Genomic DNA, 13,214 nt, shown 5'->3' with positions numbered 1-13,214 from the left:
CCATGAATAAAACCAAGTCCGCACCGGCGTCGTAATGCGGAACGCAAACACAGTGGGGGGAGGAAAATAGAAAAAAAAGAGGAAAAAGAGGGAAAACAAACAAAAGGGTCTTTATACAATTCGGTAACGCTGTCTCAATGCCCCGGCGTGGTGAATGTACATGCCTGCTTAAGCACACACACACACACACACACGAAAAGGGAGAGGGATCAATCGCAGGAGGGAATAACTGCACCGGCCATGTGGCGCAGCATCCAGTTACAATAGTGTACAGGAAACAGAGGCAACACACAAGAAAAAAAAACAACAACGAAAAGGGTTACAATTTTCGACAAAGAGAAATTAAGCATGCACACAAAAGTAATTACTCCCTTTATCTCAGCTGCTGGGGAGTTCTAGGGAGGGCAGCACGCATCTAAAGCCTTTCCGCTTTCAGTTCGCGCTCTAGACGCTGAAGCTCACGCTTCTCCTCCCGCCGAGACGCCGACTGCATTAAGGAACCCCAAGAGGCATCGGAGCGCGGAATGGAGAAATAGTCACGGCTGCCGGCCTTTCCAGCAAACCGCCATGACTGAAAGCTTGACGGCGGGAGATGGCATTGCTCATGTGGACTTCTTTGGCCCATCACGGTTCGATCCCTTAACTGCTCTTTGAATGGCGACGCGACCAGACTGCGGGAGCCGAAGCCAACCTTTGCCGTTTCCTGGCGGGAGGCGCAAGGACCACCGCCCACAGGAACGGGCACTGCACACGGTGATGGACACCGCGCAAAACGGCACTGCTCCATCAACGCCTCCGCGCAGTTGTGGCGATCTGCGGGACTATAAAACGATAATAGCCCCATACATTGCCTATAATGTGCACTGGTCGTCATGACGCAGTACTCTCGTTTCGCCTTCAATCAACAAAAGAAACGGGATAGAAAAAAACACGGCAGAATTTCAGGCGGCAGCTCGTGCGGCCCACAAATATTTACCCCCCCCCCCCCCTTTTTTTTTTTCCTTTTAAAGGAACACAACACGGAGGGGATGCCGTCCTTCCCTCTTTCACGATCAACATACACACCCAGGCGGCAATAATCGCAAGCATACAAAACCCCCCCCCCCACAAAAACACACACACGCACACAAAATAAAACAAAATACTGCCTTTTATTTTAATTCCTTTCTTATTTTTTTTTTTTTTTTTTTTTTTTTTTTGGGGTGGGGGGCAGTGCTGCCGTCGTTCCTCTTCAGTTTGTACAAATCTAAAACTGGCACACGCCATCTCATCGACTCTCATCTCACCCCTCCGGTAACTGTACAAGTGATTTCCTTGGTCCACTCTATAGATGCAGACAAACTGGGCACAAAACCCTTTTCCGCGCCGCTACCACAATGAGCAACAACAGCAACGTCTAGCATTAAACGCAATGCAGAGTTGCTTGTGCATGTGCGTGCAGGTGGGTGAAGGGAGGATGGGGAAATCTAAATGTTAAAGACAAGAATTTCTTCTTTCCCCGTACGCAACTTCATGTGCGACAGTATTTTTGCGTCGTACGTTTGGTTTTCTTCTTGAGTTCCATCGTCGTTTATGATCTCGTCCTTAAAGTAAAACATTTCGTTTTCGTCATCCTCCTCCTCCACGGCATCGTTCTTCTTGCTCACCGCCACAGGCTCTTGTCTCCCCCGCAGCGTTTCCACTTTCTCCGCAGTAGTGCTGGCAGAAGCAGAGGCAGTGGACGACTCAAGAAGACGTTGCTTGTTTGAAGCGTTGCTTCCTTTTGCTCTGGATGAAAACAACGGTTGCAGTGGGAACACGGAAGAGAACGATTCCGTGTCCTCGTACTTTGCGCGCTCATCCGCACTCATGCCCATCCATATTTTGCGTGCCCGTCTGAGGAAGGCGTAGTTGCTGCAGGCCCTCCCTGTCATCATAAGACCGTGCCGATAACATTCATTGTAGTAAAAACGGCGGAAGGCCGATGAAGACCGACGTGGTGCAGATATTGGCGAGTAGAAACAAAAGTTAAGTGCCGCCTTTTGCAGCTCCGACAGCATCGACCACTTTCCCACCGAATCCTCACGGGACAAACCGTAATCTCGAGAACAGTAGCGGAAGTAGAGATGCGCCCCGCTAATAGGATGCATTTCACTGGATCGCTCAAAGCAGTAGTACTTCATCTTTGTCTCCTTCGGAAGTGCAAACCAACTTGGCACCTCGTCCTTTGATTGCCTCAGCGTTGCCTCAACAGAGCCCCCGCACCGAATGACATACTTGTAATACTCCTGGTTGTAATAGCTGATGGCCGGGCTCGTCATGGATCGAACCTCCTTTAGTGAAGCCACACCACACATCAACTTGGACCCAAAGAGCCGTTCCTGTTCGTATTCACGGCGAAGTTCCTCTCTTTTACCCTCCGCCTGCATCAGCAACGCCTCCTTCTCCCTCGGTGACAACTTTTCAAACGCCCGCATGACGCTTGAGCGCTGGAACTGCACCAATTCGGCTATAATGTCACGCACTTCCTTTTGCGAGCCGCGCTCCACAAGTTCTTCGTCACGAACAGGCCCTTGACGCAGTGACCATGTAAACAACGGAGGGCATACGTCAAAGTTATTTCTATTCAAAATCAGGAATGCCTGAAGTAATCTGTGCTTTTCAGTACACTTCTTTCCCACGCAGAAGCAACGGAGGTGTTTCTCCACAAAAAAATGATGGTACAAGTTGATATTTATCCGCCCCTTTTTGTCGGTGTACCGTGCCCACTCCTCCTTGGTTGGCGGCACCGTGCCTGTGCTCTCAATCAGCTCCACAAGATGACCCCGATTCTTCAATTTCAGGATTTCGTCCTCCACAATTTGCAAGATGCGTCGCTGGACCCAACCGGGAGCCTTACGCATCCCTTGGAACCCATTCCCCGTCGCTGTTGGCGAACTGTTTTTAAAAAACACATACCTCTTCACATTTTCGGGGAAATAGCGAATTTCGTTCTCAATGCACTTGTTTATCTCCTCACGGAATTGAATGCGGCGGTGGAAAAAGACGTCATCACGCAGGCGGATCGCTCGGCGGCTGCGAGGCCCCTTCTCGTTCTCCACAAGCCGCTTGCTATTGAGGTAGTTGTAATTCTTGCGGCCGCTCCTGGGATCGCTGCGGACTGTCCCAGGCGACGGGTACGACGCCACACAACGCGCAGAGAAGCGCACCGTCTGGTCGCTGAGCAAAGGCAGCGCCGTGGGGCAGCGCGGGAGGCAGAAAAAAACTGAAAAGGCTCGTCGCATCATGTTGGCAAGCACTTCCCCTCGGTTCTCGGAGTTGTTTGCCTTCCAAATTCTCTCTCTCTCTTTTTTTTAAAAAATAGAACGCTGTTTCCTCCCGAGATATGTTGTGGAGGTGGCGCGGTACTCCCCAAACGGAGTTGTTTAATTACCGAACTTAAAAGGGAGGGCGAGCGCGTTGAATAAAACGCAAAAAAAAAAAACAAAAACAAAACGTAAGCTACAAAATGAAACCCGGAATATAAAAGGGGAGAAAAAAAAAAATAAAGCGGGATGACAAAAGGTTGATGAAGGGGCACTTGTTGGGAATTCCCCAAACACACACTCCTCCCCTTCCCTCCTTCCTTCTGTGGTCCTTCACAGGGACAAGAAGGAACGCAGCAATAAAAAAAAAAACACAAGATACACCACCAAAGGAGACACCAAAGACTCCCAACGACTTCCCACTGACACCCATACAACCAACACAAACACACACACACACACACACACACACACACACACACAGACACAGACAAACGTACAGAAATAAAAATGGAAATAGCTGCGATGGCAATTGTGCTCTCTTGAAATAAAAAATAAACAAAACAACAACAAAGAAAAGCCAACAAAAACCAAAAAGAAACCGCGTATACTAGTCAACTCACGTGGAAAGCACCTTCCTTCTCGGTCGCCCACGCTGCTTGACTGCGACGGGAGGCTCGTCGGATGCATCGGGCACCGTCAGCATCGTCCTTCTCGGTCGCCCACGCTGCTTGACTGCAACGGGAGGCTCGTCGGATGCATCGGGCACCGTCAGCATCGTCCTTCTCGGTCGCCCACGCTGCTTGACTGCGACGGGAGGCTCGTCGGGTGCATCGGGCACCGTCAGCATCGTCCTTCTCGGTCGCCCACGCTGCTTGACTGCGACGGGAGGCTCGTCGGATGCATCGGGCACCGTCAGCATCGTCCTTCTCGGTCGCCCACGCTGCTTGACTGCGACGGGAGGCTCGTCGGATGCATCGGGCACCGTCAGCGTCGTCCTTCTCGGTCGCCCACGCTGCTTGACTGCGACGGGAGGCTCGTCGGATGCATCGGGCACCGTCAGCATCGTCCTTCTCGGTCGCCCACGCTGCTTGACTGCGACGGGAGGCTCGTCGGATGCATCGGGCACCGTCAGCATCGTCCTTCTCGGTCGCCCACGCTGCTTGACTGCAATGGGAGGCTCGTCGGATGCATCGGGCACCGTCAGCATCGTCCTTCTCGGTCGCCCACGCTGCTTGACTGCGACGGGAGGCTCGTCGGATGCATCGGGCACCGTCAGCGTCGTCCTTCTCGGTCGCCCACGCTGCTTGACTGCAATGGGAGGCTCGTCGGATGCATCGGGCACCGTCAGCATCGTCCTTCTCGGTCGCCCACGCTGCTTGACTGCGACGGGAGGCTCGTCGGATGCATCGGGCACCGTCAGCGTCGTCCTTCTCAGCCACCCACGCTGCTTGACTGCAACGGGAGGCTCGTCGGATGCATCGGGCACCGTCAGTGTCGCCCTTCTCGGCCGCCCACGCTGCTTGACTGCGACGGGAGGCTCGTCGGACAGCTCTGGTTCAGTGAGTTCCGTCCTGTACTTCTGGTTAATGCCCACGTTATATACTGCACCGGTACTGCAGCTGTTATCTACGTTTGGTTGTGGGGAGAAGTGGGGCACTTCATCGTGAAAAGAATAATAAAATGCCATTCGCTGGAGCTCGCTAAGGCACTCAAATCGTGGAAACTGACGCTTTTCTAACGCGGTAGGCGTCTCACATGAAATCGTTTTACCCGCATCTTCTTTTTTGCCGTCCTGTGAAAGTGCGTTTGGTTGCACGAGAGACTGCGAGTAACTCTCGCAGTATCGACTGTATAAATGCGCTGGCGACACACTGGGGGTGGCAAATCCGTACAAATGACGTTGAACGGGTGCATGCAGTTGAGCGAAGCAACTGAAGGAGAGTCGAGAGGAGAGAGTAAGATCCTCAAACGATGGGAGTGATGGTGGGGGCACGCAGTGGCCACGAGTGGAAGTCCATGAGGCAATTACTTTCAGTTCTTGATGCAGTCGACTGAGCCGACGATATGTCAGGTGTGGTGGGGTCAACGCCCGCACCTCGTCGCGGGCAAAAAAAAGCAACAAAAGACCTTTCCTGGCAAGGACGTCCATAAACACTTCCCACCTCAATTTCTCCAGATTTCCATGACGCACTGCACGGCACATGTCGATGCTGTCTTCCAGCTTCATCTTTTGAAATATACCCCAGAGGTGGTTGAGGTGAATATCCTCCAGCTCCCCGTTCCCGGGGTTGAGAATCTCGCGTTCCCCTCGCCAAGAGGCCGGAAAAACACCTGAATGCCGCTCTGGTGAGTGCTCATTTCCGGCGCTACACAAAACACCACTCGGCCTGGCATCTCCTGCGGGAAAAGAAACTTCACCCGGCTCAATCACACTCATGTAGAACCTATCACGCAAGTACGAGTTCCCACTTTCATCGTTCATCATCATCATCACTTTGTCGTCTTCGCCGTCTCTCGACGTTTCTTCCTGCCCGTCATTCGGCAAATCACACTCCACAGGCTCTTGAGGCGTATCCCCAAGTGCCACTTCATCCGAATTCTCCCTGGGGCTCTCAGTTTGCTTAGAGCGCATTGCCCCTACAAACTCCGCCCCCAATATACCAGGATGGGACTCGTATCGACTAAACGGCGGCCGCTGCGGCGAGGGTAGAGACAACAGGTTGCGATAGGATGCCACAGAAACGCGCCAGAGTGCCGAGGTGTCTTCAAAAGAAGATGCATCCTCCTGCAGGAACTCCCACAGGACATTCTGCAAGCCATACGAGTAGAAGTTCATCTTTTCGGGTTCCTTAAAAAGAGAGCCTGGAATTCTCACCGAGAATTCACTTGTGTTGTGATCATCTTCGTGGCCGCAGGCAGAGTTATCCACTGACGTCGTGCAGGGGTGCGATGCGGTGTGACAAGACGTACGATCAAAAGAAAGGCATGTTGACTGGTCCACAGAAGTAAAAAGGAGCTCCAATAAGGCAAGCAGATCGTCACGCCACATGGTTTCGTCTGAAATAAAACGATGCAGCATGTAGCGTAGAATCTTCTGCTCGCCCACCACAGCGTGGTGCTGGGGTGCCGTCTCAGCGTTCTCTTGCAGCTGACGCACCCAGCCGCTCTCCAAAAATAGTTTTTGGATCATCCAATCATCCATTAGCCGCATGCCGCGTAATCGTTCCTCCACTTCCACGTATGTTACAACTCCCGTCTGAAAGTCCCTGAGGCCAAAAAGCACCTGCTGTAGATCCCATGCACGCAGCAAGGTACTTATTTTCCCTTCCTCATTGCTCTGCGCCGGTGCCGAGTGGTTGCTCCCATCACGCCTAGAAGAGGAATCAGGGGCAACAGAAGAAGTAACCGTGCTGATTCTGTTGCTGTTGCAGTGATGGCTGAGGGTCTCTGCCTCAATGGCAAACTGTGATGACTGACTCGCGTACAGCCGACCCTGACAGCACAGCCTCGGGGATGCGAAACATCGCCTGCCAGACGTCAGCCCAAAGCCACGGAGCAGCCAGTCAACGCGGGAGGAGACATGTCGCACGCACCGCTGCTGCATAACTACCCTTCGCCACACAGACACGAAAGCCACACTGCCAACGCGTATGCGATTGTGATTCTCCCCTCGCCCTCGCCCTGACTATCTCCTCCTACGCCCACCCGCCCCCAACTCCCCGGCGGTTTTCTCCACCTTCTGGAATGCAGCAAAGCAGAAAAAAAAAAAAAAATAAAAATAAACGAAGAAAAGGAGTTAATGCCACTAGCCCACACGTTTGTCCACTGCACCGGCGCGCCGTATGCCAACATGCAAATGAAAGTTGTGAGGAGGCCACTATGATGGGTAGGGTAAAAATAAAACAGAAAGATACAGTCAGCCAAACAGATGTCAAGAGGACTTATCATTTCAACATCAACGGCCCCGTCCGCCCCCCAAAAAAGGACAGAAGGAAAAACAAACAAACAAACAAAAAAGATGGAATGAACCACTCAAAGAGTGGCAAGGGAAAATTTTTTTTTTTTTTTACTTCCCTTCTTCTTTCTCTATCGTCCCTCGACGGATACGCAGCTTAACAAATGACAAGGGCACCACAAACAAACAAACATAAAATTGCAAAAAAAAAAAAACACAAAGAAAGGGTGGGTGGGGGAAAGAAAGAAAAACAAAATACCGGGAGAAACGGGGAACAAAACAACAACAAGAAAGAAAGAAAGGAATTTGGAAAAAGCCACGTGGAGATGCAACAAATATTCTACGCTTTACATTTCCCCCCAATATGGATGAAAAACAAAAACAAAAAAACAAAAAAGAATATATGTTTCGTCGTGTCGTCATTGTGACCACATTTATTTTATATAAATGCAGTACCCCCGGCAGAGTGTCCACGTGGGCTGCAATGCGCCCTCCAAACGTACGCTTTGCAGCAAACTTTGTGTGTGTGTTTGGGGAGGGGGGGGGGAATTTGAGAAGAAGACATCACGCGGGTACTCTCTTTGGGTGTCCCCTACGGCCAGACCGTTTTTTTTTCTTCTTCTCTCTCTCCCCCCTTTTTTGCAATCCCTCAGAGACGGATACAAAGAAATAAACACTTCCAGCGGGAGAGAGAGTGGGAAAGAAAAAAAAAAAAAAGATCAACAAAACAACAACAACAACCCCAAAAAACCCAATAAAAAAAAAAAATAAACGTTTTTTGCTTGGAGCAACGGGCGTCTTCCCTCCCCCCCTCCCCCTGCACTCAATCAACCATTCATTCATACTCTTTTTTTTCTTTTTTTCTTCTTCTTTTCTTGGCATTATTTACCATCGTTGATAGCCTGGCGTGCGTTCACATTCCCCCCCCCCCGACAGCCACACACATCTCCCTCTCTTTTTACAGATGTAAGCATGTTCCCCTTTTCTCTTGCCGGGGCCCTTCTCTCGTCACCGGCCCGCAACATGTTTCCCCTTCCCCGCCAAAAGCACGGTTCTTTGGGTGGGCGTTGTCCACTCGCCCATCCGTCCTTTCTTTGTCTCTGGCAGTAAAACAAGGGATTGGGGAAGGAGGAATATATTCCCTTTTTTTGTTTGTTTGTTTGTTCCGTTTCCGCTCCGACATTTGGCCACCAAAAAAAAAAAAAAAAAGAAAAAAATAAAATAAAATTGTGATGGCACTGCCGCCTCTTCTTCCCGCACACGTGCCCAGACGGACAAGCAAACACACACACAGAGAGGGAGAAAAAAAAAAAAAAAAAATTACTTCGCACGCACTCTAATACAAACGCATTACTTTTTTTCTCACACACACAAAAAAAAAAAAAAAAAAAAACCATTCATCGGGCCGCCTTAAACATTACAGAAATTTATCTAACTACATCATCACTTTCACCCCACCGAGAAGGCCCAGACCGATTATATATATATATATATATATATATATGTATATATCCGTGGCTATTTTCTTTGTATTCTATTTGCTATTCTTGTGGTCTGATGACTCTGGGCGATCAAAAGCCATTGGCGCCATTTCCCACGGGTTTGTGCGGCCTTCCAAAACCGCCCATGCCCATCCCTGCAAATCCAGCAATCCCTTCATTGGGACAAGCGGTTGGGGGGAAGCGCCTCCGTCCGTGTGGCACCGCATCACCCGTTGGATTGGGGTTGCAAGAAATTCCGTCCAGCACCGGAGCAGAAGCAAGCGTTGTCTGCGGCAGGCGGTGTCTTTCCCTTCCGCGGGATCCCAGCTGCTTGCCGGCTTCTCCATCCTGACTGAAGCACAAAAAGCGGCTATGCGTGTTGCCTTCAAATTTTTCCCGGACCTCAATATCGCGCTGCACCTCGGCGTCCAGCGGTTTAAGCCGAAGCAGCTCTTCCGCATCGCGCTCCCGTCGAACACGGGAGGGAAGAGCCTTTGGGGCCTCTGTGTTCCACGAGAAAATGTTTAATCCACTCTTGGAGAGTCGTTCCTCTCCCAGTTGCGGCTGCGGAATGTCATAATTGGCTGCAAAACTCCCCTTTTCGTTTTCTTCAGACATCAAAATGTCCTGCGGGAGCGGCATTGCTGTAGAACGCGGGTTCCGCAAGGGTTCCTGCTGAACGGCAAATGGTGCTGTCATGTATGTTGGCTGTTGCCCAAATGTCTCATCGCGGGGAACATGTCGCCGGCCACGGATGCGGTTTTCACGCACGCGGCTTTCACTTTCCAGCCCAATATTAGCAAGCATCGTTCTGTCCACCAATTTCCCTTTATTTAAATCTAGTCGTTTCGGCACAATTCTCTTCTTTTTTTTGTGTTTGTGTTTTCCCCTCCCTGAAGTATTTCTTTTCCTGTTTTGTTTTGTTTTTTCCCCCCTTTCTCTCTCTCTCTGCAAACTCTTCTACTCGGCGACAAGCTCTTGGGCAGGTGCGTGCTAATCCCGTGAAAGAGAGAAGTAAAAAAAAAAAAAAAAAAAACATGCCGTCAAGAGAGCTGTTCATTTGCAACGCGGCATGAAAAGTGCCATGCGTTCAATGGGGCATCAAAATAAATAAAAAAAAAAAAAGAGGACGAGATACACACGCGTGCTTGCACTCATGCAAATGGCTAACGGGAATTTTAGTGTCATGGCTCCCCCCCTCCCCCCACCGCCAGACACGACACAAAAGAAAAAAAATAAAAACCAAAAAACAAAAGAAAAAGAAAAATTGCCCCGCATTTAGTCAGGAAAACAAAACAACAACAACAAAAAAAAAATAATAAAAAAATAAAAAATGGATACAACTTATCCCAAGAGATAGATAGACAGATAGAAAGAGCCATGCATGCTTACTTTAATAACAATAATAATAATAATATAAACAATAAAATTCGCCCTTCTCGGGTCATTCACGTTTTTTTTTTTTTTTCCTTTTTTTTTTCTGTTTTGCCTCCACTACCTTTCCGTTTCCTTACTCTCTCAACCTTGCGCTATAGACGGTGAACGCATATGCACACACCTGTCCGTGATACTCCCCAGCTGCTACAGCTGCCAACCCATTGACATTCCTCCACATACACACATACAAAAACAAAAACAAAAACACGACGATACGATATATTTGTTTTTTCTCCTCCTCACTTTTCCTCACTTCATATTTCCTTTTTTTGGCGCCAGCCATGCGGCACCTGTCCTCATCCTCACCCTTCTCTTTCCCACGCATGAAGCGGAACAACAACAAAAAAGCAAAATTTAAATCAAAAGAATGGAAAAAGAATCAATAAAAAAAAAAAAAAAAAAAAAAAGTGCGCTAAAAAAACAAAAACAACAAAAAAGGTTATATATATATATTTATTTACTGGACACATCAAAGAAGTGTCACACGACGCCACGCGCGTATTCCGGGGTTTTGCCCCGCCACCCACGCTGAAACTGATCCAGGCCTCCCAGCGCCATGCTGATTTGGTCCCTCTTCTTGCTGTTTTCTTCGGATGCTGTCACTTATTTGGCTCGCTTTTGCGTCGTCCAGGCACACTTCATCGGCAAATGCCACAAGCCTGCGCTGCTGCGACAAAAGCTCCACTTCCCGTAGCCGCATGCAGGCCCCTGAGTCAGCCGCATCCGTCGATGATTTCACGCTGCTCATCAGAATGACACGCAGGGCTTCCGGAACCTTTCCAAAAGGAACGACGTAACGGAATACTGTTCGATAATCCACAAGAACAGAAAGATACGGCTGTTGTCCTCCAACGTTGCCGCCAGCGGCTTTACTGTTAGTTGCGATGGTTCCAAAGTACATGGCGACACGAGAGCCTTTCTGAACGGGCTCACACGCAACCACGAAGTTCTTGCGTTGAACTTCAAGTGTCATCTCGCCATTTTCGTCCACAACGCAACGAATATACGGCAACGAGTTGTATATAACCTCGGCGCCCAGTGCACGATCGTCCAATGTGGGCGTTTGCCTGCTTTTGTCCTGCGCTTTGGCGGTGTCCCCATTGTTGTCATCTTCGTTCACGCTTGCTTCCTCTTGTGTAACTTCCTCTTCCTCGTTGCTCATCTCTTCAATTTCTCGAAAAGAAACAAAAAACTGGCACGAACTTATCCGCTCAACGTTATCAAGCACAAACTGAATGCCTGAGAGTGTTTGGCCATCGCAAGAAGGACCCACGCACACCGTGGAGATTGCTATGGCAGTGTGCGGCCTCCCCGCCACACCGCCCAGTAACTCCATCAAGCCAGTACGCCCGTTTGCACGTATCGAAGGCGAGCACACCCAGCGGTAGTTGATCCCTCTTGCCCGGGTTGGGACTGCGGCCAACGTGGCGGGCACCACAGAAATCACAGGCTCCACCGGCTTAACTCCAGGTTCCACTTCCTCCTCGACCAGCACATGAATAAAAACAGGGTTCGTCGTTGTTGCTGCATTTGGAGAACCGAAAGCAAGCGCCAGGCAAAAGGGCTCATGCACATCAATGACGTCGGGGGGTGGTACAACAAAAGTGGGACCCTCCTTCCTAGAAGGAAGATGCGGGCTTGTGGGTTGCGCACTGCCCCGGTTTGGCGATTTCTCTTGGTTATCCTTTATCGTCACGGGTGGGGTATATTTCACCATTTCCGCTGAGGAATCATTCGTGGAAGTCGGTATCGCGAAATGGAGAGTTTGTTGTTCCTTCTCGGCATTCGGCTGCTTCGGCAAACTGCTTATCTTTTCTTCTTCATTGTTGCGTACCGGCTCAGCACGCACAAAAAGAGGCGTCGTTTCTCGAAATGACAAGGGGTTTTTGTTTTCTTCAACATTCTCGGCTGGCAAACTGTACGAAAAGGGTACCGCCTGTTCATTCGCATGCAACCGATCCGGAGAATTTACTGCATTGACAGGACGAACCCCCACGCCCTCGTTGCAGCAGGGTAATGCGATAGTTTCATATTGGAGAGGTGTGTGCACCGAGCCCCGCGCAGAGTCCGCGGGGTAATCAGACTGCTGCTGCTGCTGCTGCTGCTGGAGAGGCGTCGAAACAAGAGGGGTCTCTTCGTAATTCATTTGCCTTGAATTTGGCTCGTCGATAGCCATCGCATAAACGGACCCCGGTGAGGATTTCATCACCCTCTCCTCCTTGACAGGTGTTGGGGACAGCTTCCAAAGCCAGGAAGTGGCGTTCTGCGGTTCCGGATTGAAGGCGGCCGGTGCAGTGTTTTCGTCGTTGCCGGCCTCAGAGGGCGCGTATGGGTGTGCTGTCAAGGAGATATTCCGCTGCGGCAAGGAGAACGGTGACTCTGGCTCTGCAGTCTCATACGCATGCAAAGGGACCCTCGCAAGAGATGGTGTGGCCCTCTTCGATGGCAACTCAGAAAACGCCCTGAGTGCCTGCGCTGGTGTCGGGTCGCGTATACGCGGAAGTGCCGGGTTGGGAGTCCCGCGAGAAGGGCTGCGCCACACACTCGCCGCATCGTCCCCAGCCACGGATTCAGCGTTGACGGAGGAACGACCATTGAACTCCGACATGCTCCTCCGTGACGGGGGAAATGAGCCCAAACGAGTCGCCAATTCGCCCCCGTCCACAAGATCAGCGCGCGCGGCGAGGGCTATTGCCCCCTCCGCTGAGTATGGGCTCAGCCGCTGCACATGACTGGCACACGATGCCAACTCCTCCCGTAGCATTTGCCCCGATAGCGGTGTCGGCGTTGACAACGTACTCCCGCTACTCTGAACAATAGAGTACTGCGCCTTGACAGCATCGAGAAGAAGGGTTGACCCATCCAGGCGTGGCAACACCAGCTCCGCATGCACGCAGTAATCACCGGGCGGCAGCGCCATTTTCCTGCCGGAGGGCCACGTGTCTTTCGTCTCGTACACAACTCGCTTCTTCAGTTCATCGTAGACCGTTACTTTCAGCTTCGACTGCTTCTTCCCGCTCATTACCACGGCAAACTCAAAGTACCCGCGGTACT

General features: G+C 50.6%; 4 protein-coding genes across 4 annotated transcripts, besides 32 other annotated features; all 4 read right to left on the bottom strand.

Moving 5' to 3' along the window:
• Positions 1–3,892: part of a sequence feature (heterozygous, Esmeraldo-like haplotype) that runs on past the window's edge.
• Positions 174–194: a microsatellite.
• Positions 1,165–1,199: a microsatellite.
• On the bottom strand, positions 1,467–3,266 carry Tc00.1047053511693.40 (hypothetical protein, conserved; the record flags this gene model as incomplete). The annotated part of the gene is made up of 1 exon (XM_808261.1): positions 1,467–3,266. The coding sequence occupies one exon, from the start codon at positions 3,264–3,266 to the stop codon at positions 1,467–1,469; it is 1,800 nt and encodes a 599-aa protein (XP_813354.1).
• Positions 3,725–3,777: a microsatellite.
• Positions 3,893–4,096: a sequence feature (haploid, Esmeraldo-like haplotype).
• Tc00.1047053511693.30 (hypothetical protein, conserved) lies at positions 3,904–6,891 on the bottom strand (the record flags this gene model as incomplete). Its single annotated transcript, XM_808260.1, has 1 exon — positions 3,904–6,891. The coding sequence occupies one exon, from the start codon at positions 6,889–6,891 to the stop codon at positions 3,904–3,906; it is 2,988 nt and encodes a 995-aa protein (XP_813353.1).
• Positions 4,097–4,526: a sequence feature (areas merged during assembly that could not be assigned to a particular haplotype. This can correspond to areas where the two haplotypes were merged or to regions with more than two copies in the genome that were merged during assembly.).
• Positions 4,527–8,304: a sequence feature (heterozygous, Esmeraldo-like haplotype).
• Positions 7,039–7,079: a sequence feature (T-rich).
• Positions 7,445–7,547: a sequence feature (CT-rich).
• Positions 7,942–8,014: a sequence feature (T-rich).
• Positions 8,305–8,346: a sequence feature (areas merged during assembly that could not be assigned to a particular haplotype. This can correspond to areas where the two haplotypes were merged or to regions with more than two copies in the genome that were merged during assembly.).
• Positions 8,347–8,364: a sequence feature (heterozygous, non-Esmeraldo-like haplotype).
• Positions 8,365–8,734: a sequence feature (areas merged during assembly that could not be assigned to a particular haplotype. This can correspond to areas where the two haplotypes were merged or to regions with more than two copies in the genome that were merged during assembly.).
• Positions 8,435–8,469: a microsatellite.
• Positions 8,545–8,565: a sequence feature (AT_rich).
• Positions 8,615–8,635: a microsatellite.
• Positions 8,720–8,754: a microsatellite.
• Positions 8,735–9,046: a sequence feature (heterozygous, Esmeraldo-like haplotype).
• Positions 8,814–9,530, bottom strand: Tc00.1047053511693.20 (hypothetical protein, conserved; the record flags this gene model as incomplete). Its single annotated transcript, XM_808259.1, has 1 exon — positions 8,814–9,530. One exon carries the CDS (start codon positions 9,528–9,530, stop codon positions 8,814–8,816), a length of 717 nt encoding a protein of 238 aa, XP_813352.1.
• Positions 9,047–9,815: a sequence feature (areas merged during assembly that could not be assigned to a particular haplotype. This can correspond to areas where the two haplotypes were merged or to regions with more than two copies in the genome that were merged during assembly.).
• Positions 9,740–9,759: a microsatellite.
• Positions 9,816–12,243: a sequence feature (heterozygous, Esmeraldo-like haplotype).
• Positions 9,827–9,848: a sequence feature (AT_rich).
• Positions 9,947–9,990: a sequence feature (T-rich).
• Positions 10,011–10,057: a sequence feature (T-rich).
• Positions 10,118–10,150: a microsatellite.
• Positions 10,177–10,210: a microsatellite.
• Positions 10,347–10,367: a microsatellite.
• Positions 10,545–10,567: a microsatellite.
• Positions 10,600–10,620: a sequence feature (AT_rich).
• Positions 10,630–13,182, bottom strand: Tc00.1047053511693.10 (uncharacterized protein; the record flags this gene model as incomplete). The annotated part of the gene is made up of 1 exon (XM_808258.1): positions 10,630–13,182. One exon carries the CDS (start codon positions 13,180–13,182, stop codon positions 10,630–10,632), a length of 2,553 nt encoding a protein of 850 aa, XP_813351.1.
• Positions 12,244–12,267: a microsatellite.
• Positions 12,244–12,350: a sequence feature (areas merged during assembly that could not be assigned to a particular haplotype. This can correspond to areas where the two haplotypes were merged or to regions with more than two copies in the genome that were merged during assembly.).
• Positions 12,351–13,214: a sequence feature (heterozygous, Esmeraldo-like haplotype).

This window comes from Trypanosoma cruzi, genomic scaffold (assembly GCF_000209065.1).
Source record: "Trypanosoma cruzi strain CL Brener 1047053517157 genomic scaffold, whole genome shotgun sequence".
In the NCBI taxonomy this organism is placed as follows: domain Eukaryota; phylum Euglenozoa; class Kinetoplastea; order Trypanosomatida; family Trypanosomatidae; genus Trypanosoma; species Trypanosoma cruzi.
This window is presented reverse-complemented; position numbering and strand designations above follow the sequence as displayed.